At 34.9% G+C, this 24758-nt stretch overlaps 5 protein-coding genes across 11 annotated transcripts; 4 read left to right on the plus strand and 1 right to left on the minus strand.

Annotated features, from left to right (window-relative positions):
• Positions 1–1197: 1197 nt before the first annotated feature.
• LOC105224579 (serine proteinase stubble) lies at positions 1198–6563 on the minus strand. Its single transcript, XM_049452974.1, has 6 exons — positions 6344–6563; positions 2848–3248; positions 2421–2794; positions 2172–2317; positions 2002–2109; positions 1198–1628 (listed from the first exon to the last, which is right to left on the minus strand). The coding sequence occupies exons 1-6, from the start codon at positions 6423–6425 to the stop codon at positions 1465–1467; spliced, it is 1275 nt and encodes a 424-aa protein (XP_049308931.1). The 5' UTR covers positions 6426–6563; the 3' UTR covers positions 1198–1464.
• A 3032-nt stretch (positions 6564–9595) lies between these two features.
• On the plus strand, positions 9596–10123 carry LOC105224563 (chymotrypsin inhibitor). The gene is made up of 2 exons (XM_011202688.3): positions 9596–9749; positions 9818–10123. Exons 1-2 carry the CDS (start codon positions 9668–9670, stop codon positions 9994–9996), a joined length of 261 nt encoding a protein of 86 aa, XP_011200990.2. The 5' UTR covers positions 9596–9667; the 3' UTR covers positions 9997–10123.
• A 628-nt stretch (positions 10124–10751) lies between these two features.
• Positions 10752–22103, plus strand: LOC125777708 (chymotrypsin inhibitor-like). 7 transcript variants are annotated; one of them, XR_007422370.1, is made up of 3 exons: positions 10752–10937; positions 11000–11130; positions 14181–14345. XR_007422370.1 is itself a non-coding variant. In XM_049452989.1 (2 exons), the coding sequence occupies exons 1-2, from the start codon at positions 10859–10861 to the stop codon at positions 21902–21904; spliced, it is 261 nt and encodes an 86-aa protein (XP_049308946.1). In that variant the 5' UTR covers positions 10753–10858; the 3' UTR covers positions 21905–22103. The 7 variants fall into 7 exon arrangements, 5 of the variants coding, with proteins under 5 accessions (XP_049308946.1, XP_049308948.1, XP_049308945.1 ...); XR_007422369.1 differs by lacking the exon at positions 14181–14345 and having other exon boundaries at positions 11000–11187; XM_049452989.1 differs by lacking the exons at positions 11000–11130; positions 14181–14345 and adding an exon at positions 21723–22103 and having other exon boundaries at positions 10753–10937.
• On the plus strand, positions 18584–19038 carry LOC125777707 (venom serine protease inhibitor-like). Its single transcript, XM_049452986.1, has 2 exons — positions 18584–18794; positions 18856–19038. Exons 1-2 carry the CDS (start codon positions 18617–18619, stop codon positions 19032–19034), a joined length of 357 nt encoding a protein of 118 aa, XP_049308943.1. The 5' UTR covers positions 18584–18616; the 3' UTR covers positions 19035–19038.
• Positions 22104–23814: 1711 nt separating the features above from the next.
• On the plus strand, positions 23815–24347 carry LOC125777710 (chymotrypsin inhibitor-like). Its single transcript, XM_049452992.1, has 2 exons — positions 23815–23973; positions 24035–24347. Exons 1-2 carry the CDS (start codon positions 23892–23894, stop codon positions 24208–24210), a joined length of 258 nt encoding a protein of 85 aa, XP_049308949.1. The 5' UTR covers positions 23815–23891; the 3' UTR covers positions 24211–24347.
• Positions 24348–24758: the final 411 nt, after the last annotated feature.

The following is a 24758-nucleotide window of genomic DNA, read 5'->3' on the forward strand; positions in this document are numbered from 1 at the left end:
GGTAATAAAAAGTCGGTTTTCTTGTAAGAAAAAAATCGTTCATTAGCATATAGTCCTTATATGCATATTAGATTATGCCCATCATCATGTTCATGATCAAGGTGGGCTTCCAGCTTTAGATTTGCCATACATATTATAACCTTGCTTTGTTGAGAGGGAATCATAATCATATTTTGACAACCTTAAAACAACAAGAGAAATTTTAACAGTAATACTCTTCACATATGTATGTACATACATATGTGTAAAAAAGTTTTCCATACAAGATCTTGATTGTAAGCGGTCAGCTTGTATGGCAGCCACATGCTGTAATGTTCGGATCTTAAACATTTTTTCAGAGATTGCACCGTTACCTTCGATAATAATCCATGTGATATTTCTGGGCGATATCTCGTCAAATGCAAAAGTTTTTCATACAAAAGCTTTATTTTGATCATTCAGTTTATATGGCAGCTATATGCTATAGTAGTCCGATTTGGAAAATTTCTTCGGAAATTTTACCGTTACTTTAGTTAATAACCTGTGTCAGGTTTCAGGGCGATATCTTCACAAATGCAAAAGTTTTCCATACAAAAGCTTTATTTTGATCAATCAGTTTGTATGTCAGCTGTATGATATAGTACTCCGATCTAAACAATTTCTTCAGAGATTGTAGCGTTACTTAGCACAATATTCTGTGCCAAATTTCGGTATGATATCTCATCAAATGAAATAGTTTTGCATACAAGAACTTCATTTTAATCGCGCAGTTTGTATGGCAGCTATATGATATAGTAATTTGAAAATTTTTTTCGTAGTTTGCACCGTTGGATTAGAAAATAATCCATGTAAAATTTCGGGAAGATACCTCGTCAATTAAAAATGTTTTTCATTCAAGAACTGTATTTTTACAGTTCCAACTAATAAGCAGCATTTCAGGGTGAAAAGCATATGTATGTGCAAAATTTCAGGTTGATAACTATAGAACTGAAAGCAAATTCGAATATTTGTAACAAACTTATTATAATTTTTCCTCCGAAAACATAAATTTTTTGAGAATTTTCATTTTTTCCAAAAAAATATTAATAATAATAAAAAAATAAAAATTAACACCAACATTTATCATAAGTTATATAAACTTTTTATTTGTAATTAAATAAACCACAATTGTTAATACATAGTATATTTTTCAATGTATGCATATTCTTGCTTGGTGAGAATAAATATAATAAAATGATGTGACATTGCTTGGAAGATATTCTATAATTGCTAACTAAATTAATTGCTTAAAATATTTATAAAAAATGCTAATTAAAATAATACACTAAAAGATAAGTACCTCTTGACTAATATTTTAAAAAATTATTTTACGCTAACTCACATTTATTTAACTTTCAACACAATTTCGCTTAATGACTTGCAATAAAATTTCACTAAGTCTCTTTATAAAATATTTTTATTGAAATTTCCGTGCAGTTGCGTCGCTCAGGCATGTCGCACAATCATTTCCTGTATCCATTTAGCCGTCATTTGTATATTGTGGTAAATGCCTGGTTGGTGATCGACGCCGCAACCAAAACCGGCGCTAGTGATGCCAACCAAAATGAAGCGGCCGCGTTCTTTGATAATCAGCGGGCCGCCAGAGTCACCTGTGAGACAAAATAAAAATAGTGTTGGTAAATTATGCAGAGAATAATAGCCTAAAAGTATGCAATGTAATCAAATATGTTAACTTAAAATGAAATGTTACTGTTAACAGAAAATTGAAGACGTAACAGTGGCTTAAAAGCTGGCTAACACACAGTTTTTTAACCTCTTTATTGTCTAAGCTGCGGCGGCTTTGATTTGCTAGACCTTACTCTAAATACGGGTATGAAAAAATTTATATCAAGCTCCTAACAGATATCTATTACTTCTTAAAACTCAGTTCCGAACATTTCTAGCTCTAACTTCGAAAATTCTATAACTATCTGTCTACTCTACTCTGTCGTTTTCTGTATTTTTTACAGTTTACCAACTTACCCAAACATGCATCCTGATGCCCGTCCGAGTGCCCCGCACAAAACATTTCACTATAAAGTTCCACATTGATACGCTTACTCTCGTGCCAGCGTATGCAATCGAAGGTTGCTGAGGAAAAAATATATAAATATAGAATTTTTCGCTATAAAAGTTAGTTCGTAGTGACTTACTGATGATTGGCACAGTTGCCACTTGCAACATATTAGTGCCCGTGTGACCCATACTGGCCTCTGTTTTGCCCCAACCGGCGATCAAGCCTTTACGGCCGATTAAGGTGATGGGAAACTGTGGCAGGCAAATAGGAAGAATGTGATCGCTGAAGAAAAAAATGAAAGATAATATAAATTAATATCAAATATTTATTTTAAATGTTTCTACGAAATACTCTTGCATAATATTTAATAAAGTTCATCATCTACCTAAACCCCGTCGGTATGGCTAACTTAAGTAGCGCCACATCGAAGCGATCCGGCTGCGTCATGCGAAACTGAAAACGCGGATGCACAATCTTCTGCACGACTTTATGCTTCTCCACCGGCAACGGTTCATGTATATGCCCCAAATTCTGTGTATCCAATTCACCCAGAAAGACGGATATATCCGGCAGACGCGCCTGTTGTATGCAATGTGCCGCCGTTGCGACAATGTTGTGTGAGACCAAGACACCACCACATTGAAACTCAGCTATGCGTATATGCGCCTGCCAAGGATATTCGGCGAAATTTGCAGTTCTGCCGCCGATGATGCGCTTCTGTAGTGTGCGCTGTGCGGCGCGTGGCAAACCGCATTCGGGCTGCAAATGAAGACGTTAAAAGTGAGGGCAAAAGTGTTAAAAGCTTCACCAACCTTCAGGAACACATCATTCTCATTGCGTCGCTTCAGCATTACGCGCTTGGGCAACACACCACCGCCACCACCACTGCTACTAACACCTGTGCCACTGGTACCACTAGCCGCCAGACGCTTGTAATCGTTGAGCGTGTTGCCAACGAGATTTCCAGCTGGTGCTTGTTCGTTGTTTCCATGGTAAAGTCCATACTGTACCGCTACTGCTGCATTGACTACATTGTTCGCTGTGTTGGTGTTGCCACTGCCGCCGATGCAGCAGGAAAATAACCATTTGTTGGCGCCACAGCCTTTTGCATGGCGACCGCCTTGCAGCCAGCAAGAGAATGACAATTTACACGGCCAAACGCTGTTCTGATGCACACACTCGCTGGGAACGCCTAAGATGGTGTTTAAAATACCTAAAGAAAAATGGAAATTTTGGTCATATTTATTCCAATATTGTGGTGGCATAGCAAGCAAATGAGACTTTAAATATAGTAAATTGCAATTTTGCACAGAAAATGCCTTATGCTTTGGTTCTTGAGGGTTTCATTGTTACTTGTATTTTGAAGAAATAAAAATGACTTCTGTTAGAGATTTTTTCCTTTTTCTAGAACTGTATCGAAATGTTTTCAAACAAATAGAGCTGCTCCAGAACTGTATTATAGCAAATATGACTTCGTTTGAAAAGTTTTTCTTTTTTAATAATATCCAGATTATGTCTTTTATGTACAGCTTATTCAGAAGGACCATTTTGAGTTGGCTTAGCACTTGTAAGACTCTTTAATCAACAGCAGCATACATATATAAGTAGTAAACAATTGGACCCATCTCAGTCCTCTATATAATTATGCCAATCCAAAATTGCTGCCATATACAATCTCCTTCTAGCTGTTCTGTTATTACATTTATTTGTGCTTTGTTATTATGGAATATAATCTATACTATACACAAGACATATTTTACAATCGTTCAACACCACAGCATACACACGTGTTATAATCTTGTTGTAAAATAAAAGAAAAAGGAGGGGAAATATGCAACGTAACTCTTGTCTTTCTAATTATTTTTATCTAAATTCTTATATTAACAATAACTATTTAAGAACTTAGAAAATGTCGAATTGAACAAAAAACTGGTATAAATCACGTATTCTGGCATAAATCAACTAGAATTCGAACAACAAACGGTCGTTCCCCCTTAATGACCTATCTCTCGTCTCAGTTTTTATTTAACTGATACTTTTACTCCAAATTCCTGAGCGCAAGAGATGGTTTCAGACGTTGCGAGAAGATGTCTGTTGATTAGAAAACTATCCAGAATAGGCTGGTCATCCTGTAGCCGCATACCGCCTTGATAAACTCGCGTACACTCGAAAGTAGAAACTGTAAAGCGATTTATCCCAAAAATTTGTGATTGGAAGTCAAATAAAATAGAGCTGTCCAGGGATGGGGTAGTAGACAAGTCTGCAGTCTGCATACCAAATGTGAATGATGCTTACATTGTAGTTATTTTGAATTTATTCTGAAGAGGTCATAAAACATATAGTTCATTCTGAATACATGAGATCTCTCTAAAGTGCCACAAAAGTGGACAAAACTTCAAACCAAGTCTCTAAAATTCAAAATGATTAAGAATGTATGGCATAATAATTTTAAAAACTCCTAAAATTTGGGACTCAAAAAATGCAGTTCGAAACGGATGGGCATGAAAGTCGATTAGTTTGATGCTCGATATGCCACTACCTTTTGAAGCTAACGAGAGTTTTCCAACTAAATAATCATACAATTTGATTCAGATGGAGCCGAACTGACAAAAAATCTAAATTTTCACCTATTTTTAATACAAATATATTTATTATATAAAATGGGTTCTTAAGCTATACAATGACAAAAAAGCGCCATTTAATTTTCCATGCACTTGTTAAAGTTTTGCTTAAGATGGTTTTCAGTACTTCAGCTAACTTTTGGTTTTTCGGTTTCGGCTCATTTTTGAAGCATCTTTCGCCATTATATAGTATATATGTAGTAGTATACATATATAATAGTTTCAAGTCATATTCATAAATCCAGATCTCGTCACCGGCGATAAAGCGTTTAATGAATAAAAGTTCTCAACCACATTGTTAAGCATACTCTTTCGCGACCTGTGTCGAGGTCGGTTTAGCAAAAATTACTTTTGACACGTTTCATACTCTAAAACATTAACCAAAGTGGGTTGAGTCGACCTATATGAGATATTGAGATCCTCTGATACTTGAGTTACTGATAATGTGGACCGGCCAAAACAGTTCCGCAACATTTCAACACTTATGTAGGCGTGATTTCATTGAAAACGCAAAATGTTAAACAAACTCGTCGTTAAATTTTTTTCATGGCAAAAATTAATTAAAAATTTTTTTTCGCGTGATAAACAACCAGCTGCTAAATAATTGACACACGGAGATCAAACTTCACACAAAGATAATAAAAAATAACATTTTTTTTATCAATTAAGTGTACTCGTGCAGCTTATCTGGACTAGTCTGGATCATATTTGATCAGATGTTAAAAATCTTTTAACACTTTAGCTTATACTCGCATCTAAGCATGAAGCTCAGCTCTTAATTTATTTGCTTCCCTAAGTCTCCTTTATACCTAAGCCGCTCTAAATTTGCATCGATTGGTGTACACTAAAACCTTTAGATCCTAAAGCGTTTGATCTCTGTCAAATTAACCAAACTAAGCTAAGCTTAGCGAAACTATATATGTTTGATTCACTAGACCTTATAGAATCGAACAAATAATTGGCATAAATCATATTAACTGATCTAATGAAATCGAGAAGGAGTATTAAATAGCTATGCAATTTCATCTCATATCTCTCTTATATGTATATAAAATACTAAACATAAGAGCAGAGTTTAAATAAAGAGAAATCTCTCCCAAAAGATTGTGTTTGAAATTTAAAGTTGGTTGACTACTAGCCGTGATATTGGATTTGACCTCTACCGAGAATATAAGAAAATTTGCGCTTACTGTTGGTTGCATAGATCAATTGACGTCTCCGAGTACAAGAAGGTATAGATACTACTAGTACAATAAAGCTTTACATTAAGACTGTTCCGAAGTGCATTGAACTTTTTATATTGCTTCTTAAAGTTTTTGGAATCCTTTGCATTAAACTAAGACTTTTGACTCAAAAAATCGGACTTGAAAACGAAGATATGGGGAAACTCGGTTAGTAAGATGCTGGACATGCCAAAAATTTAACCTGAAAAAGTGGTTTCTAAACTAAATAAATAATATTTTAATATGGCAATATTTTTTAAACCCATTATGCTTATTGCAGCTCATCAATCACGATTTATAAGTTTCGGAAGTCATGTCGTTTAACTCCCATAACTTTCAGTCATATTAAGCACCTGTTGCAAATGTACGAGATATTTTCCATATTTTCACCTTGAATACTTTTACAATTTACTTAACCCCCATAAAACCCAGTCACTTTACTCAAATAATAGTAATTTACTTACCCGCATCAACTAGCCTGATGACTACGCCGAGATTCCAACAGTGGCCGATGATGAGTAACGACCATATATTCCATAGGTGCATGGCGTGTTAACGATTTCGCTTGCATGTGTGCGTATTTCTAATGTAAACGTATGTGTGTGCGTGTGTGTATGCGCTCTAAACACACTGAACATACGCGCACTCAAACAAATGCTCAACACGAAATGATAGACTGCGACATGTTCATGCAAATTGATGGCGCTACCAAAAGCAATTAAAATGGAATGATCTGCAAAAACAAAAAATACGTAAACGCGTGTCGGCATGTGTGTGCAGTGTGCAATGAGGAAGTGCAATGTAGAAAAACTAGTAAAATTAGAGAGAATGACGATGGCGTAAAAGGCTGTAGGAAATTAAGAGTAAAGAAGCCATAGGAAGTGCACATAGGCACACACTTTTACACAGATATGAAGAGACAGGTGTGCGTGCAAGTGATAAACATATATATAGTTAACTATAGTGTATAAAAAAACAACAACACAAACAAAAGTGTCGCACTCCATCAATTATAGCCGCGCACATGGCTTGTGCCAATGAAAGCATGACCAGTTGTTGGTATCATTTTTTATACCCTGAACAAGGAAAAGTAGTATAAAATTTACCACGAGGTATGTAACACATTGAACGAAATGTTGGAGATCCATATAAAATATATATAAATATCTGAAAGATCAGCATGATGGGCTACTTCGATTTAGCGCTGTCCATTGGAGCGTGTATCTGTATATACGAGAAATAGTTCCTCAATTTTCGAGATATCGATCTGAAATTCCTCACGCGTCCTTTTTCTCCCTAAAAAGCTGATAATTCTTCAGCACTACCGATATCGGAACAATATAGCATATAGGCGCCATACAAACCGACCGATGAAAATCATAGCCTTGTATGAAAATTTTTCTTATTTGACAAGATATCTTCAAGAATTTTTTTCTGGATTATTACCTAAAGCAACTTTACAATCCTCCAAAAAATTGTTCAGATAGAACCACTATAGCATATAACTGATATACAAACTGATCGTTTGGAATAAAGTGCTTCTACGCAAAACTTTTGCTTTCGACAAGATATCTTATCGAAACTTGATATGAGTTATTGTCTAAAATAATCCGAAGAAATTGCTCAGAACGAGTCACTATAGCATACAACAAACTGACCCAACAAAGTTCTTACAAAGAACCTTTTGTATTTGTGAAGGGTATTATTTTTTCGGTTTCTTTGTTGTTTTTTACTATCTTTTGCTATTTTGTTGTTATTCTCGCCTGCCCATATTTGTTCGCATTCATTGTGTCGCTTTGCGCTTCAGTTGTACAAACATAAAGAACAACATATTTACTTATATATGCATGTGAGTATATGTGTGTGAATTCATTCACTGCTTTTATTATTATTGTTTTGTTTGGCAAAAAATATGTTGTCGTCGTTGTCTGTCATCAGCTGCTCGCTGAGTTGACAACTGAAAGCTCTTATTATTGTCGTTGTTTTTGTTGTCTTCATTGTCGCACTGTAACCAGCTTTTGTAGCAAGAAAACACCTTCTTTGCTCTAGATTTTCTCATCTTTTTTTATAATTTTTATTTTTTGCTATTTTCAGTTTTAGTTATATTCGCAGGTAACTGATTTATATCAAGTTTTTGTCGCTCTTGTTGTTTCTTTGTTTGCTTTGTTATTATATATATGTATATGTATACATATATATTCAAGCTTTATTATATACTCACAAGCATAATTGTAAGAAGTTAAAGTAGCAAATAATGAACGATTCGAGCTCATTTCGAATATGAAGTTTACTAATTATTTTTTGGGAATTAGTTGTCGATAATTGAAACGTGCGTTTTTCTATATATTCCCTAAGTAAAATACCTCTTAAAAATTCATAAAAATAGATAAAACAACTTGACAAGTTTGGACGATATTTACGACGCTACCGAATACTTTGTTACATTCCAATATACATGTAAACTCTCAAAGATATCCATACAATTGTTATCAATGTTTCTGTGGTAGTAATTTCACTGGGAGCGCAAGAGTTTCACTGAGAGATTATCTTTCAATGGTAATAACAATTCTCAGTTTTAATAATTAGCTGACAAATGTTACTAAGTACCAAATTTTATTTACTCTTATTTGAGTCTATTAGCAAAAGTACAAAATTTCATCTAAATTTAATTGAGTAAATTAGCAAATTGCCTTTGATAAATATATATGTAGTATATAATATTTACCATATCAAACAATGTTAAAGCAATGGGTCACTCGTTGCTTCGGTGCTTCAAGTGCACTTGTGCAACAGTGTAATGCAGACATATGAAAAAATTGGCTAAATAAGTCAATAAAGAACTATGACTACTAAATTTTATTCAATTTAACTTATTTAAATAATTAACCTGATGACTGTCAACTAAGTCAGCAAAGAGACGGAATTTTTTGAATTTATTTTATTAAATCAACTTCCGCTTTTATGAGCAGAAGTGACGAAATCATTAGTCCACCATAGAAAACTGTGCTTATAATACCTGAAATTATTTTGCCTTTTCTGAGTGCTAAAGTTATTAGCAAGTGCATGAGTACTAACTTACAGCCGGCAAAAAATACAACTAAGTGACAACAAAATAAAAAAAAAAAACATGAAAAACTTAACTTAAGTTACACCGAAGCTTTAGTAATACCCTTCACAATTATGAACGATTTTTTACAAGTATTTGGTTCTGGTATTAATTATCAGATCCTAACAATTTATTGAGAACTTGCACTATTGCCTTAGATAAGGATCCATGAAGCTTGTTCAACGGAAAAATTTCCTATACATAATCTTAATTAATTTTGTTTAATGGTCCGATATTGATGTTACCGATAAATCAGCAGCATCTTGAAGGAGTAGTTCTCGTATATGCAGACTGACTGACAGACAGACAGAAACCAGATGGGCATAACTTAATCTACTTAGTTTGTATCGCTCTTCATTTGAATATTTTATTTTATAGGTTGTCCGATGTTTCCTTCTGCGTGTTACAAACATCGTGGTAAACTTAATCTACTCTAGCCGGGGTATAAATATTAAAAGTTAATTATAATTTGTCGTAATTATTAACCCAGAACGTATAACTTCTCACTAATGTCAATATCGTGCTCACATATTAACCATTAATTAAGATGCATCACATACAGCAATCGCTGCAATTAGTGGTTTTCACAGGCCGCTAATATAAAAGAGCCTCTCACCACCAAAATAAAGATAGTATTACTAAGCTTTTCAAACGAAATTTCTGTTTACTTCTGATTTCTAAGATGGGCAACAATACCTGCTTTATTTTACTAATAACTTTTTCATACTTAACGGCTATTGCGATAGCACGACCGCAGCGTTCGGGTGAGTGTATGAAACTGCGTAACAGTCTGTGTAGATTTATAATCATATTTACTTGTATGTGCTTTCAGGCACTTCATGCGGTCCAAATGCGCAATTTACAACTTGCGGCATCGCTTGCCCGGCTAAATGCAGTGATAATCCCTTGTTGGGCACGATTTGCACGGCACAGTGCGTCGTCGGCTGCCAATGCAATTTCGGATATCTGCTGAACAATGCTGGCGAATGTGTGACGAGAAGTCAATGTTAACCGAAATTTGGTTATATTAAATATGCGAACATTTTTTATTTTTAAATGTTGTATCCATGGTTTATAATACTTTCTTAAAGAGATTGCATACGACTTCATATTTCAAATAAAAAAATTGAAAAACGAATTAGGTTGCCAAACTCAACGTCAAATTGAAACGAGAAGACCACCGATTCCGATATAAATATGTCAATTCAAGGTTCTCAGAGATAGTGGTCCTTCCGACCCTTTCCAAATATTTTGGGTGTGTATTATAATGCATATAGCAGTAACTTCCTTTGGCGAAGTTTCAGCAAGAGATTATATTTCAATGGTAAAAATCGCGAGACAAAAATATTCACATTTTTAGCAATTCGCTGATATTCGTTTACTAAGCAACAAATTTCGTCTATGTGTGAGAAGACTCATTTCAAGGGAATTGGTGTGTATAATATAAGCGACTTGCATTTTCAGTTGTCTACTAGGCTTGGAAAAGCTGACAATAATTCAAATTAGCTCTAGATATTTGACTCGAACATGATTTGCTATAATTATAGTTCAGTTATTTAAGACCGACTGAAAGCCTATAGTAATCTCTGGAAAAAACTATTACCAACTGACAACTAAATAAAAAAAACCTAAAAATATACTAATGTTAATTATTTATTGCACATCGAATAGCTCAGACCGAATAACTTCTCGTTAATGCCAATACCGTGCTCACACATAAACTTTAATTAAAAAATACAAAGTGCGCATCTTTTGAAACAATTCGATGCAATTTGTAGTTCTAACGGGCACTGATATAAAATAGGCCCTAACCGCCGCCTGTAACGCAGTATTACTAATATTTTCAAACGCAATTTCTATTTACTTAGAAAAGATGGGCAACAATATCTTTATTATCCTTATGATTTTTGCATCCGTTACGGCCATGGCAGTAGCACGACCGGAAGATTCGGGTGAGTGTCGGAAACTACATTTCAGTTTGCGTAGATTTAAATACATATTTATGTATTTTCAGGTATTTCGTGCAGTCCAAATGCAGAATTAGCTTGCCCGGAAGTATGCCGCTTCGTCTGCCAGTGCGCTGCAGAACATGCACTGAACAATCTGGCCAATGTGTGTTGATCAGTGAATGTTAATCGAAATTTAGTTTTTCTTTAATACAATAACATACGGCGGTATCTTTAAAGTTATGTTGAAAAAGAAGATTTTCATATTGTAGCATTTACATAGAGGCAATTACTTCTTACTTTAAACAAAAAAATTAAAAACTAATAAAATTGCCAAACCACACTTCAATGTCGTGCTTTTGAATCGAATATAATCATTTATGAAAACAGAAGTGTCGAAGTAGGGTACATGCGTATTCAGACTAGTTTCACTCTAATAGTCTAATTTCCCAAATAGTTAATAAGTATTTCAAGCAAATCCTCTCTACATAAACTCTCCAAAAGACATGCCGTTTTTCAGTCTTACAAAATAAAAGAAAAATTATTCAAATGTTAACTCAATAATTCTTTTACAGCTATGTTTTCCGAACGACCATTAAACATGTCGTATATTCGGTGTATGAGCCTAAAACGAGTTGGCCAGCGATTGCGATTTATAAAACAAAATTTTGTGTAGCCATGAGGACTTTTGGTTGACTGGGTACTGTAATAAACAGAATTGTCATATTGGGAGTGATGATAACTTGCAATCTATTGCTAAGATACCGTTACATTCTCGAAAAGACACTTTGGTTTGCTTTATGGGCAGAGAGAATAATTGGTTCGTATTTCTGCGAAAATGAAGCCGGCGATTGGAAAGCTATAAAGCCTCGATTTGGTTTCAACAAGACGGCGGTTGCAGGTGATGATCGAATGATATAAGTTTTGATAATCATCTAGATTTTTTAAGCTACTCTGAGTGTAAATTTTTCGGAAATAACAATTTTTTTGAGAAAGCGGCCAGTTTGTCATAACTAGTTGACTAGTGACTAGTCTTTCAACCTTGACTTAGACTCTTCTAAAATAATAACACATTTTTTTGCTTTTTGTATCTGAGGCAACTTTTTTCCTCCTGGAGACCGGCAACTTTCCTCCTAGAGATCGGCTACTTCAAGAATTCAAACTTGAACTTGAGAAATCAATTAGGAAGTCTCTTCGAAAAAAAATCACAAAAATCGCGAATTTGACTGCTTAAGTCAATCTAGTTTCTGAGAGATGAAGGATCGTATGACGTTTTTCAAATACTTAGTAAAAATTGAAAATAAACTCTCGAAGAAATCAAAATAGTCGTAATCAATGTAATTTATTTGGGAACACAAGAGTCCCGTTAAGATATTATCTTTGCGAGAAGATTCATTTCAAGGGATTAGAGTCAATGAGGAAAATGGCTAAACGCGTTAACATTTAAGGTACTTTGAAAGTGTAATTTAAAAAAAAAACTACTTCTGGGGAAAGACGACTATTTTAGAATTAAAATTTTGACTCGTCTTTTATAAGATTGAAAGCAGGAGTTTTTTTTCTATGGATTTCATAAAGCAATCACCGCGATATCTCAGTCAATCAGTCAGCTAACCTCACCTAACCTAAGATGGGTTTCAGAGGTACAAAAAAAAAGGTACTTTTACGTTTTATTTTTTTATTTTAAAAAATCATATATTTCAAAAACATAATATGTCATATAGAAGGTACATATTTGAACAAAGTCTCCTAAAATTTTGATATAAAAATGTTGAAAATTCAGCCGTTGAGATCTCATCTCCCAAAAAGTGATCTCGCCGTGGACAGCATGACTTATTATAAACAATAATAATATTATAACTAAAATTAAAAGATAAAAAATATTCCATTACTACTTATATAAAGCTCATTTTTGAACGAAAAAAATTAATTAAATTAAAAGGTGAATAAATTAATTCATACATCCTTAATTGCATTGTTCGACTTTCAACTTATTTAGATAATTAACCTGATGACTTTCAACTATATCTACGGAGTTTTTTTGTATTTTTTTAATTTTGTTATGTTAAATATGCGAAATTTTTTTATTTTTAAATGTTGTATCCATGGTTTATAATACTTTGTTATAGAGATTGCATACGACTTCATATTTCAAATAAAAAAATTGAAAAACGAATTAGGTTGCCAAACTCAACTTCAAATCGAAGCGAGAAGACCACCGATTACGATATAACTATGTCAATTCAAGGTTCTCAGAGACAGTGGTGCTTCCGACCCTTTCCAAATATTTTGGGTGTGTATTAACATGCAAGATTCCGTGGCAAAAACTTCCGTGGGAAAACTTCCAGCAAGAGATTACCTCTGAATGGTAAAAATATCGAGACAAAAATATTCACATTTTTAGCAATTCGCTGATATTCGCCTCCAAATTAGGTCTATGTGTGAGAAGACTCATTTCAAGGGAATTGGTGTGTATAAAATGAGATACTTGCTTATTTTTTTGTCTACTAGGCTCGGAACAGCCGACAATAATTCAAACTAGCTCTAGATATTTGACTCTAACATGATTTGCTAAAATTATAGTTCAGTTATTTAAGACCGACTGAAAGCTTATAGTAATCTCTGGAAAAAACTATTACCAACTGACAACTAAATAAAAAAACCTAAAAATATGCTAATGTTAATTATTTATTGCGCGTCGAATAGCTCAGACCGAAGAACTTCTCGTTAATGTCAATACCGTGCTCACACATAAACGCTTAATTAAGAAATACAAATTGCGCATCACTTGCAACAACTCGATGCAATTTCTAGTTACTAAAGGGCACAGATATAAAAGAGGTTCTAACTGCCGCTTGTAATGCAGTATTACTATTATTTTCAAACGCAATTTTTATTTACTTAGAAAAGATGGGCAACAATATCTTTATTATCCTTATGATTTTTGCATCCTTTACGGCCATGGCAGTAGTACGACCGGAAGATTCGGGTGAGTGTCGGAAACTACATTTCAGTTTGCGTAGATTTAAATACATATTTATGTATTTTCATTATTTTCAGGTATTTCGTGCGGTCCAAATGCAGAAGACATCATATGCAGCGCCTATGGCGACCCCTCATGCTATCCTAGTCCATTTGCAACTCAATTAGCTTGCCTGGAATTATGTCGCGTCAGCTGCCAGTGCAGTTCAGAATCTGTGCTGAACAATCTGGCCGATGTGTGTTGATCAGTGAATGTTAATCGAAATTTAGTTTTTTTTTAATACAATAATATACGGCGGTATCTTTAAAGTTATGTTGAAAAAGAAGAATTTTATATTTTGTCCTTTTTATTATAGAGGGTGTTTTTAGAGGCATATATATTAATCTTCATTTCAAATAAAAAAAATGAACAACTAATAAAATTGCCCACCCACACTTCAACGGCGTGCTTCTGAATAGGATTTGATCATTTATGAAAAGAAAAGTTTCGAAGTTTTTCCTAATTTTTGTTAATTTTTTGTTTTTTGTCTGCTCCTCGTTGCTCTCTTTAACTCTCGGTATCTATCCCGCAATAATACGATGTAGGCTGTCCGCTTTCTCTCCACTGCGACAGTCCTCATTGTACCAGCTGTTCTTTTGAATTTTTTTAAATTTTTTTTCGCTTGCGGCTATACGTAAGGAGCTTGAAATGCCGTCAGTTCTCTTATACCGCGCTGCTGATGAGTACACTCAGGGATCAGGACTGCAAATCGAGTAGAAAACCGTACAGCAGACGACCGTTGTAGTTTCTCGAGTCTGTCGCACCTTTCTTGTTTTTGTTGACCCGCGTGCGTTGCTGTACAGAAGCGGGTGCGTAGCTTCGCAACGATAAGGTAGTGGTCCGAGTTGATATTGGGTCCTCGGAACGTACGCATGTCAAGGACACTGGACTTCCATCCATCTATCACAACATGATCGATCTGGTTTCGGACTCTTCGAACCGGACACGGATATATAACGGGGTAAAACTTTGCACGAAAAATGTCTTTAGTGTGTGCCACCACATGACCAAGTATTAAATCCAATAAAAACTGTTAAAGCCCCTAGGTACCGAGTATTTCAAGCCCGTTATCTGTTGTCGATTTTGATCGAAAATTTCAGTCAGTGCGTGATATATTGTTATAACAGAAAATAAAGAATAATCTTCCTCTTATAATGGTTCGTCTGTATGTGAAAAAGGGGTTGAATTGGACCAATACTTCCCTTAGCTACCATATACATACTTAATATACACAGTTCCTAACTTCGGGGTGACTTTGTACTGCATATATCGGCCAACCTGTGAGTTATCTCAGTGGAAATTAGAGAGCGTGTATCTTTGTGCTTAAAAAAGATAAATTTGAGCGAAAACTTGGCCTAGCCCCTACATAACTTATATCAGCATTTTCAAACATACGCCTGATTTTACTCTATATGATTGGTTTTACACCTTATTGTATTTCTCTGGCGTTGATTTTTGCAAGTTGCGAGAACATTAAATGTTTGGTTGCACGCGAACTTAGCCCTTCCTTACTTGTTTTAATATAATATTTCTTTAAATTCTCAATAGTTAAACGAGATTCTAAGACAAGGAGGATCTTGGAACCCTTTTCAAATACTTTGAGCCACTTCAAACTAAACTTTCGAAGAAGTAAAAAAATGACAAACCAACAAGAGATGTGTTTAATAAATTCGTTAGACGATAATTTTTTCAATTTTAGAAATTAGCTGACAAACCAAGTTCGTTTTCGTGTGGGAAGATACTAGTGATTTGGTATGTATAATAAAATTAAGATACTAGCACGTATTTTCAGCCTTTCTCCAAGCTAGAGAAAACTCACAAGCTTTTCAATTTGCGATACGTTTTGCTTACCTTTAAGTCCGATATTTAAGACAAATTAAAAATTCTAAGCTTAAATAATTATAGTAAGCGAAATCGGTGGGCTGAAAGTATATTTGAAAAACAAATATCCTAATCAGATATCGACCACACCTATGTGATCGTAAGTTATAGTCATGTAATAATTGACATTAAAGTCATTATCTACATTATACCCTGCTTAATTATAATTCAGATTTGGAAAAATATGTGTTTCAGAGCGATGATTAATTGAGTCAATTAGCAAATTGTATGTTATAACGGGTGATTTTTTTGAGGTTAGGATTTTCATGCATTAGTATTTGACAGATCACGTGGGATTTCAGACATGGTGTCAAAGAGAAAGATGCTCAGTATGCTTTGACATTTCATCATGAATAGACTTACTAACGAGCAACGCTTGCAAATCATTGAATTTTATTACCAAAATCAGTGTTCGGTTCGAAAATTTTTTATCGACAAATTTTGTTCAGCGATGAGGCTCATTTCTGGTTGAATGGCTACGTAAATAAGCAAAATTGCCGCATTTGGGGTGAAGAGCAACCAGAAGCCGTTCAAGAACTGCCCATGCATCCCGAAAAATGCACTGTTTGGTGTGGTTTGTACGTTGGTGGAATCATTGGACCGTATTTTTTCAAAGATGCTGTTGGACGCAACGTTACGGTGAATGGCGATCGCTATCGTTCGATGCTAACAAACTTTTTGTTGCCAAAAATGGAAGAACTGAACTTGGTTGACATGTGGTTTCAACAAGATGGCGCTACATGCCACACAGCTCGCGATTCTATGGCCATTTTGAGGGAAAACTTCGGACAACAATTCATCTCAAGAAATGGACCCGTAAGTTGGCCACCAAGATCATGCGATTTAACGCCTTTAGACTATTTTTTGTGGGGCTACGTCAAGTCTAAAGTCTACAGAAATAAGCCAGCAACTATTCCAGCTTTGGAAGACAACATTTCCGAAGAAATTCGGGCTATTCCGGCCGAAATGCTCGAAAAAGTTGCCCAAAATTGGACTTTCCGAATGGACCACCTAAGACGCAGCCGCGGTCAACATTTAAATGAAATTATCTTCAAAAAGTAAATGTCATGAACCAATCTAACGTTTCAAATAAAGAACCGATGAGATTTTGCAAATTTTATGCGTTTTTTTTTTTAAAAAAGTTATCAAGCTCTTAAAAAATCACCCTTTACATATAAACAGACAGAAAAATTGATTAATTAAATCAGTAGAGAACTGTGACTAATAATGTTAGTTCAATTAGACGGTGTATAAATTAATCAGTATTTCATAAATTAAATGGGGAGAATTTTAACCTACAGTCTGTCAAGTAAGAGCGTGGTCGACTTTACCGACAGCTAATGAAAAGAAGAGGGAAGTTTTGTCCTTGATGCATTGTGAAAAAAGGTGTGTCGTTGATCTTTTGAAAAAGAATCACGTTAAACGCCATGAGTGCTAAGTATGCATCGCGCTACGTGGCTGTGTTGCTTTGCATCAACCCGAAAGGTCCCAAAATGTCGCAATCAACGGCTGCTACATATATGAGAAAGTCGAAGGCATTTGTACAGAAAAGGATATAGCGATATATAGTGGCTAAAAATGTCGATGATTTACCAAAACGTGGTTCGATAGGAACAGTTAACAAAAAAGATGAGAAAAGAATCGTGCATCTGTTTTCACGGAATCCTGATTTAACACTGCGGCAAGGACAAGCAAAATTAATGGCAAAAGGTTTAGATATATTCTACGAAACTATCCGAACCCTTCTTCATACTCATGATCTGAAATGGCGCAACACAATGAAGAAGCCTCTGTTGACTGAAAAACTTGTGACAAAGCGACTCGCTTGGGCGCATGAGAATATTGATAGAGATTTTGAAAATGTCATTTTTACTGATGAATGTTCTATATGGGCACGTTCTGTCACCGCGCGATCCTGGTCAACTTCCACCAATAGGCTTGTTCAGCGGACCGTAAATCATGAAATAAAATTGCATCTTTGGGGCTGCTTCTCAAAGCAGGAATTCGGCACTCTGTCCCTCTTTACTGACAATCTAAATGCCGGGAAAATGATAAAAAATCTACAAAAAGGCTTTACTGCCATCTGCCAAACGATGGTTCTTCAGAAAAGATGAAGATTGGATTCTGCAGGAGGACAACGATCCTAACCACCGCAGCAAGCTCTGTACTCAGTGGGAAACTCAATCTGGCGTCGTTACATTGAATTGGCCGTCTTAGTCGCCCGATGCAAACCCTATTGAAAACGTGTGGACATATACTAAACATATATTAAAGCTTCGTAGAGGACGCACATACACTTTGAAACAGTTGTCTTACGAAATTCGTCGGATCTGGAGATTCTTGCCACTAGAATGTGCCGTCAAATTAGTAGAAAGCATGACTCGGTGATTATCGACGTCGGTGGTGACTGGACATATTATTGACCAAATTGCATCATTGTTTGTAATGTGTACAATATGAAAGTTTCATAAAATAACTTTTTTTATAAATTAACACGACCACTCTCTTACTTGACAGACTGTAAACATATAAGGCGTGAAAGTATTATTGTGATAAATACTAAAGTTTTTGAGCAATTACATGAGTACTTTTTACAGTCGCTTCATAAATTGGCAAAAGCTACAACTAAGTGACAACTAAATCACAAACCAAATAAAAGTTAATCATATATCGCCGTATCGAACAGGCCAGAACGAATAACTTCTCACAAATGTCAATACTGTGCTCACACATAAACTCTTAATTTAGATATTTACATAAACTGCGCATTACTTGCAACAACTCGATGCAATTCAGATATAAAAGAGGGTCTAACCGCCACAGACAAGGTAGTATTACACAGCTTTTCGAACGTAATTTCTATATACTTCTGATTTCTAAAATGGGCAATAAGATCTGTTTTATTTTCCTCATGATTTTTGCATCCTTTACGGCTATGGCATTAGCACTTCCACAGGATTCGGGTGGGTATCGGAATATTATATCACTCTTTGTAGAATTAAATATATGTTTATGTGCTTTCAGGCGCTTCTTGCGGCCCAAATGCACAGTATACAACATGCGGCACCGCTTGTCCGCCCAGTTGCAGTGATGATCCTTCGGTGCCCACAGCTTGCATAGCAGTATGCGTCCCGGGCTGTCAGTGCAATTCAGGATATGTGCTGAACAATGCTGGCCAATGTGTTACGAGAAGTGAATGTTAGCCAAGTCGTTGTTTAAAAATAAGACATTCATGTTTTATAATATTTTTGTGGAAACATATTATGATTATTATTTGAAATAAACAAATGAAGTTGCTAAACTAAAAATAAACTTCGTTGGTTTTAGAATACATTTTTACCATTAAAAAAAGGCTTGTCACAACTAGTTGACTAGTGACTAGTCTTTCGACCTTTACTTAGACTCGTCTTGAATAATAACACATTTTTTTGCTTTTTGTATCTGAAATAATTATAAATGGACACATTTTTCCATCGTGAGGCAACTTTTTTCCTAGAGATCGGCAACTTTCCTCCTTGAGTTCGGCTACTTCAAGAATTCAAACTTGATCTTAAGAAATCAATTACGAAGTCTCTTCGAAAAAAAATCACAAAAATCGCGAATTTTGATTCTGAGAGATGAAGGATCGTAGGACGCTTTTCGAATACTTAGAAAAATTGAAAATAAACTCTCGAAGAAATCAAAATAGTGGTAACCAATGTAATTTATTTGGGAACACAAGAGTGCCGTTAATATATTATCTTTGCGAGAAGATTCATTTCAAGGGATTATAGTCAATGAGGAAAATGGCTAAACGCGTTAACATTTAAGGTACTTTGAAGTATAATTAAAAAAAAAAACTATTTTTTGGGGAGGACGACTGTTTGAGAATTAAAATTTTTTGCTCGTCTTTTATAAGCTTGAATACAGGAGTTCTTTTTTCTAAGGATTTCATAAAGCAGACACCGCGATCTCTCTAAACCAGTCCGCTAACTTAACCTAACTTAAGTGGAAAATTCAGCCGTTGAGCCAAAAAATCCTGCGTTCAATAACTAAACAATGTTATTTGAAAGATGTGTACAAAATTCGAACTAAATCGATCCCTAACTTTAACTAAAACGGACCTGCGGTGCGCTACTCCGTCGTGGCCTCATGAGCGGAACTGCCAAAGGGTCTAGCTTTTAGAATTTTACTGAAATCGATTTTAAATTATGGAATTATATTTCAAACTATTTAATAAGACAAAAAAAGCAAAATCGATTTCTCGAAATTTTCAAATCCACCTAACCACTTAAGCTAACCTTCGACACGTACTCATACTTACCAATAGTAATAGCTTTTTTTGAATTTCAGATAATTTAAGATTCTCCTACAGTTCGACTACGGAATCAAGGTAAACGAAAATTTTTGGGAATTAATCGTCCATTATTGAAGTAGATTAAATTTTGTAAATATGCATTTATTTATCGATTCATTAAATAAAATGACTACTAACGTTAATTCAGTTAAGTGGTTCATAAATTAATTCATATATCCTTAATTGCATTGTTCGACTTTCAACTTATTTAGATAATTAACCTGATGACTTTCAACCACATCTACGGAGTATTTTTGTATTTTTTTTTAAATAAACTAGATAAAAAATAAACTGAATAGAAAAACAAGATAAAATGTTAATTTAGGTTGCACGGAAGCTTTAGTAATACTTTTCACAATTACAAAAGATTCCTTACAAGTATTTGATTCGAGTATTAGTTATCCAATTTGAACCATTTACTCAGAAAGAGTATATAATAGTCCATGCAAAATTTCGTGAAGATATCTCGTAAAATAGAAAAATTTTCCATGCAAGATCTTAATTTAGATATTTTGGTTTGTATAATGGTGCGATATTGGTGTTAGCGACAAATCAGCAGCATCTTGAAGGAGTAGCTCTCGTATATGCAGACTGATGCATAGTCAGACGGGCATAGATTAATCGACTCAACTTGTCACGCCATTTATTTAAAGACTTCCCGCCATTTCCTTCTCGGTGTTACAAAGGTCTCTCCAAACTTAATCTACCCTATTCAGGGTATAAATAATTAAAGTTAATCATACATTGTCATATCTAATAACCCAGAACGAGTAACTTCTCACTAATGTCAATATCGTGCTCACATATTAACCATTAATTAAGATGCATCACATACAGCAATCGCTGCAATTAGTGGTTTTCACAGAGATTACCTTTGAATGGTAAGAATATCGAGACAAAGATATTCACATTTTTAGCAATTCGCTGATATTCGCCTCCAAATTACGTCTATGTGTGAGAAGACTCATTTCAAAGGAATTGGTGTGTATAAAATGAGATACTTGCTTATTTTTTTGTCTACTGGGCTTGGAGAAGCCGACAATTATTCCAATTAGCTATAGATATTTGACTCTAACATGATTTACTATAATTATAGTTCAGTTATTTAAGACCGACTGAAAGCTTATAGTAATCTTTGGAAAAAACTATTACCAACTGACAGCTAAATAAAAAAACCTAAAAATATATTAATGTTAATTATTTATTGCGCGTCGAATAACTTCTCCTTAATGTGAATACCGTGCTCACACATAAACGCTTGAATAAGAAATACAAATTGCGCACAACTTGCAACAACTCGTTGCAATTAGTAGTTACTAAATGGCACTCATATAAAATAAAACCTAACCGCCGCTTGTAATGCAGTATTACTATTATTTTCAAACGCAATTTCTATTTACTTCCGACTTCTAAGATGCGCAACAATATCATTATTATCCTCATGATTTTTGCATCCTTCAAGGCCATGGCAGTAGCACGACCGCAAGATTCGGGTAAGTGCCGAAAACTACATTTCAGTTTGCGTAGATTTATATACATATTTATGTATTTTCAGGCATTTCGTGCGGTCCAAATGCAGAATTCACCACATGCGGCGCCTATTGCGAGCCCACATGCTATCCCAGTCCGTATCCAATTAGCGCAGATTGCCTGCAAATATGCCGCGTCGGCTGCCAGTGCAATTCAGGATATTTGCTGAACAATGTTGGGGAATGTGTGTTGATCAGTGAATGTTAATCGAAATTTAGTTTTTTTTTTATATTACAACATACAGCGCAATCTTTAAAGTTATGTTGAAAGAGAAGAATTTTATATTTTGTCCTTTTTATTACAGAGGGTGTATTTAGGAGAATATACATATATTACTCTTTGTTTTAAATTAAAAATAATGAACAACTAATGAAATTGCCGAACTGAGCCTCAACTTGGCGTGCTTATATTGAGTTGCTGATGAGTACACTCAGGGATCAGGAGTGCAAGTTGAGTAAACACCTGTTTAGCTATCGGCTGTGATTGTAGCTGCTTGACGTTGTTTCTTTCCTGCGTTTCTTGTAGGGTGTGCGATGCTGTACAAATGCAAGCACGTATCTTCGCAACAACAAGATAGTGGTTGAGGTCGATGTTGGGTCCTCCAAACGTGCGCACGTCAAAAACACTGGCTACATGTGGTCCGTCTATCACAATATGATCGATCTGGTATCCAACTTTGCAGTCCGGACGTAGCCAATTAACTCGATGAATTTTCTTGTGCTTGTACGATAGACGTCCCAATTTGGCGTTAAAATCGAAAAGCACAATTTTTATATTATGCTGTAAAATTTTGTTTTGTTGTTCGAATTGTGTGTAGTCGATCATCCACAGGAATGTTTGCCAGGACGACGACTGAGTCTCTTTCCCACCATAATTCCTTACGGAATTTGCGCTCCCATATAAGGCTCCGTCCTTGTCCTGTTCATGGCATTTTTTGGTGATGCCTTTACTTTTATGACCGGACATTCCCTGTGTATGCCCTTAAATCATAGTCCTTATTATGTTTACTGCGGTCGTCATCAAAAGTGGGGTTTGTGTCGTCGAAAAAAGACCTTTTTCATGAATTTTTTTTTTTTAATTATTTCCGTAGGTTTATTTTACTTATTACATACGAAAGTACAACATTTGAAGGATACTTAAAAAAAAGTTTTTTTCGAAAAATAGCGAGGAATAACGGATTTATCGTCGATCTCTGCAGGCACCTCGAAAAGAAGTTTTTGTGCGGTGACCAGTCTACAGCCTCACTTGATCATCTGAAACCAAAAAATCAAAATGCTTTCTTTAGTTTATTAGTCTATCCTTCAACTGATGTCGAGTTTTCTTTTTTAATTTTTCAATTTTTCAATTTTTGGTATCATTTTCAAGCCAAAACGACCATTTTAGACGAAAAAATCGACCTATTTGTTATTGTAAAATTGTTAGTAAGTAAAATTTTTGGAAAAACTCGAAGTCATTCGAGAGCTATATATATGTATATATATATATAGAATATTTGTACAAAATTTCAAAACGATCAATGCACTAGTTACTCAGCGCAAGTAGCTGGAAGGCGCGAAAACCTAAGTTACCGTTATTCAACCTGCTGTAGCTTCTCTAGTTTTTCTCCGAATGACCTAAAACTTTAACACAATATTCTTAAGATGTTGATGATTCAGAAAAAAAAATTAAAAAAATGGAAAAAAGTTGTCAAATCTTAACAAGCTTGAGCTTAAGCTTGAGAAAACTCACAAAAATTCCAATTTCCAATACATTTTGCTCACCTTTAAGTCTGATATTTAAGACAAATTAAAAACTCTAGACTTAAATAATTATAGTAAACGAAATCGTTAGGCTTTGATTAATTAAATCAGCAGAGAACTGTGAATAATAATGTTAATTCAATTAGACGGTGTATAAATTAGTCAGTATTTCATAAATTGAATGGGGAGAATTTTAACCTATTTAACTAATTAACCTAATGATGTTGAAATTAGCGAGAAAATCGAATTGAGATTACTTTGAAATAGTTTGGTCTTCTCACAAATGTCGATACTGTGCTCACATATAAACTCTTAATTAAAATATTTACATAAAATGCGCATTACTTATAACAACTCGATTCAGATTCAGATATAAAAGAGGCTCTAACCGCCCCAAGCACGGTAGTACTACTGCGCTTTTCGAACGTAATTTCTATTTACTTCTGATTTCTAAAATGGACAAGAAGATATGTTTTATTTTCCTCATGATTTTTGCATTCGTTACGGCTATGGCATTAGCAAGCCCACAGGATTCGGGTGAGTATCGGAATATTATATCACTCTATGTAGAATTAAATATATGTTTATGTGCTTTCAGGCGCTTCTTGCGGCCCAAATGCACAGTATACCACATGCGGCACTGCTTGTCCGCCCAGATGCGGTGATAATCCTTCGGAGCTAATTTGCATAGCAAAATGCGTCCCCGGCTGCCAGTGCAATTCAGGATATGTGCTGAACAATGCTGGCCAATGTGTGACGAGAAGTCAATGTTAGCCGCAGCGAAACACAGGGCGCTATTCTTGAAGTTGTGTTTAAAAATAAGACATTCATGTTTTATAATATTTTTGTGGAAACATACCATGGTTATTATTTCAAATAAACAAATGAAATTGCCAAGCAACAAATGTTAACGTCGCATGTTTTTGAATCTATTTTTACCATTTAAAAAAAAAGGAGGATAGGAGTGTTTTGTCACGATTTTTCGTAGTTTTGGTATACATCCAGAGAGTCAAGACAAGTTATATAGCGATGTTCTAATTTCTGAATTAGTTCAGTTTCTAACAATTCCTCTCTAAAATTACTAAACAACGGCTATACAGTATATCGTCCCGATTTGTTATGTAAATTAAATTTATTAAATGAAGCAAGTCTACTAGTGCACCTTTCTGTCTTCTAGTTAGTTTTTTAGAGATATTTACTGGTTTCCAAAAACACAAACTTTTTCATCAAAAATTTTTCGCTTATTCGCATGGAACTACTTGTTTCGCGAAAGAAATTACTCAACATTTTTAAGTTTTTAGAAAATCCGGCAAAAGATGGGT

Source organism: Bactrocera dorsalis, chromosome 3, assembly GCF_023373825.1.
Source record: "Bactrocera dorsalis isolate Fly_Bdor chromosome 3, ASM2337382v1, whole genome shotgun sequence".
Classification (NCBI taxonomy): domain Eukaryota; kingdom Metazoa; phylum Arthropoda; class Insecta; order Diptera; family Tephritidae; genus Bactrocera; species Bactrocera dorsalis.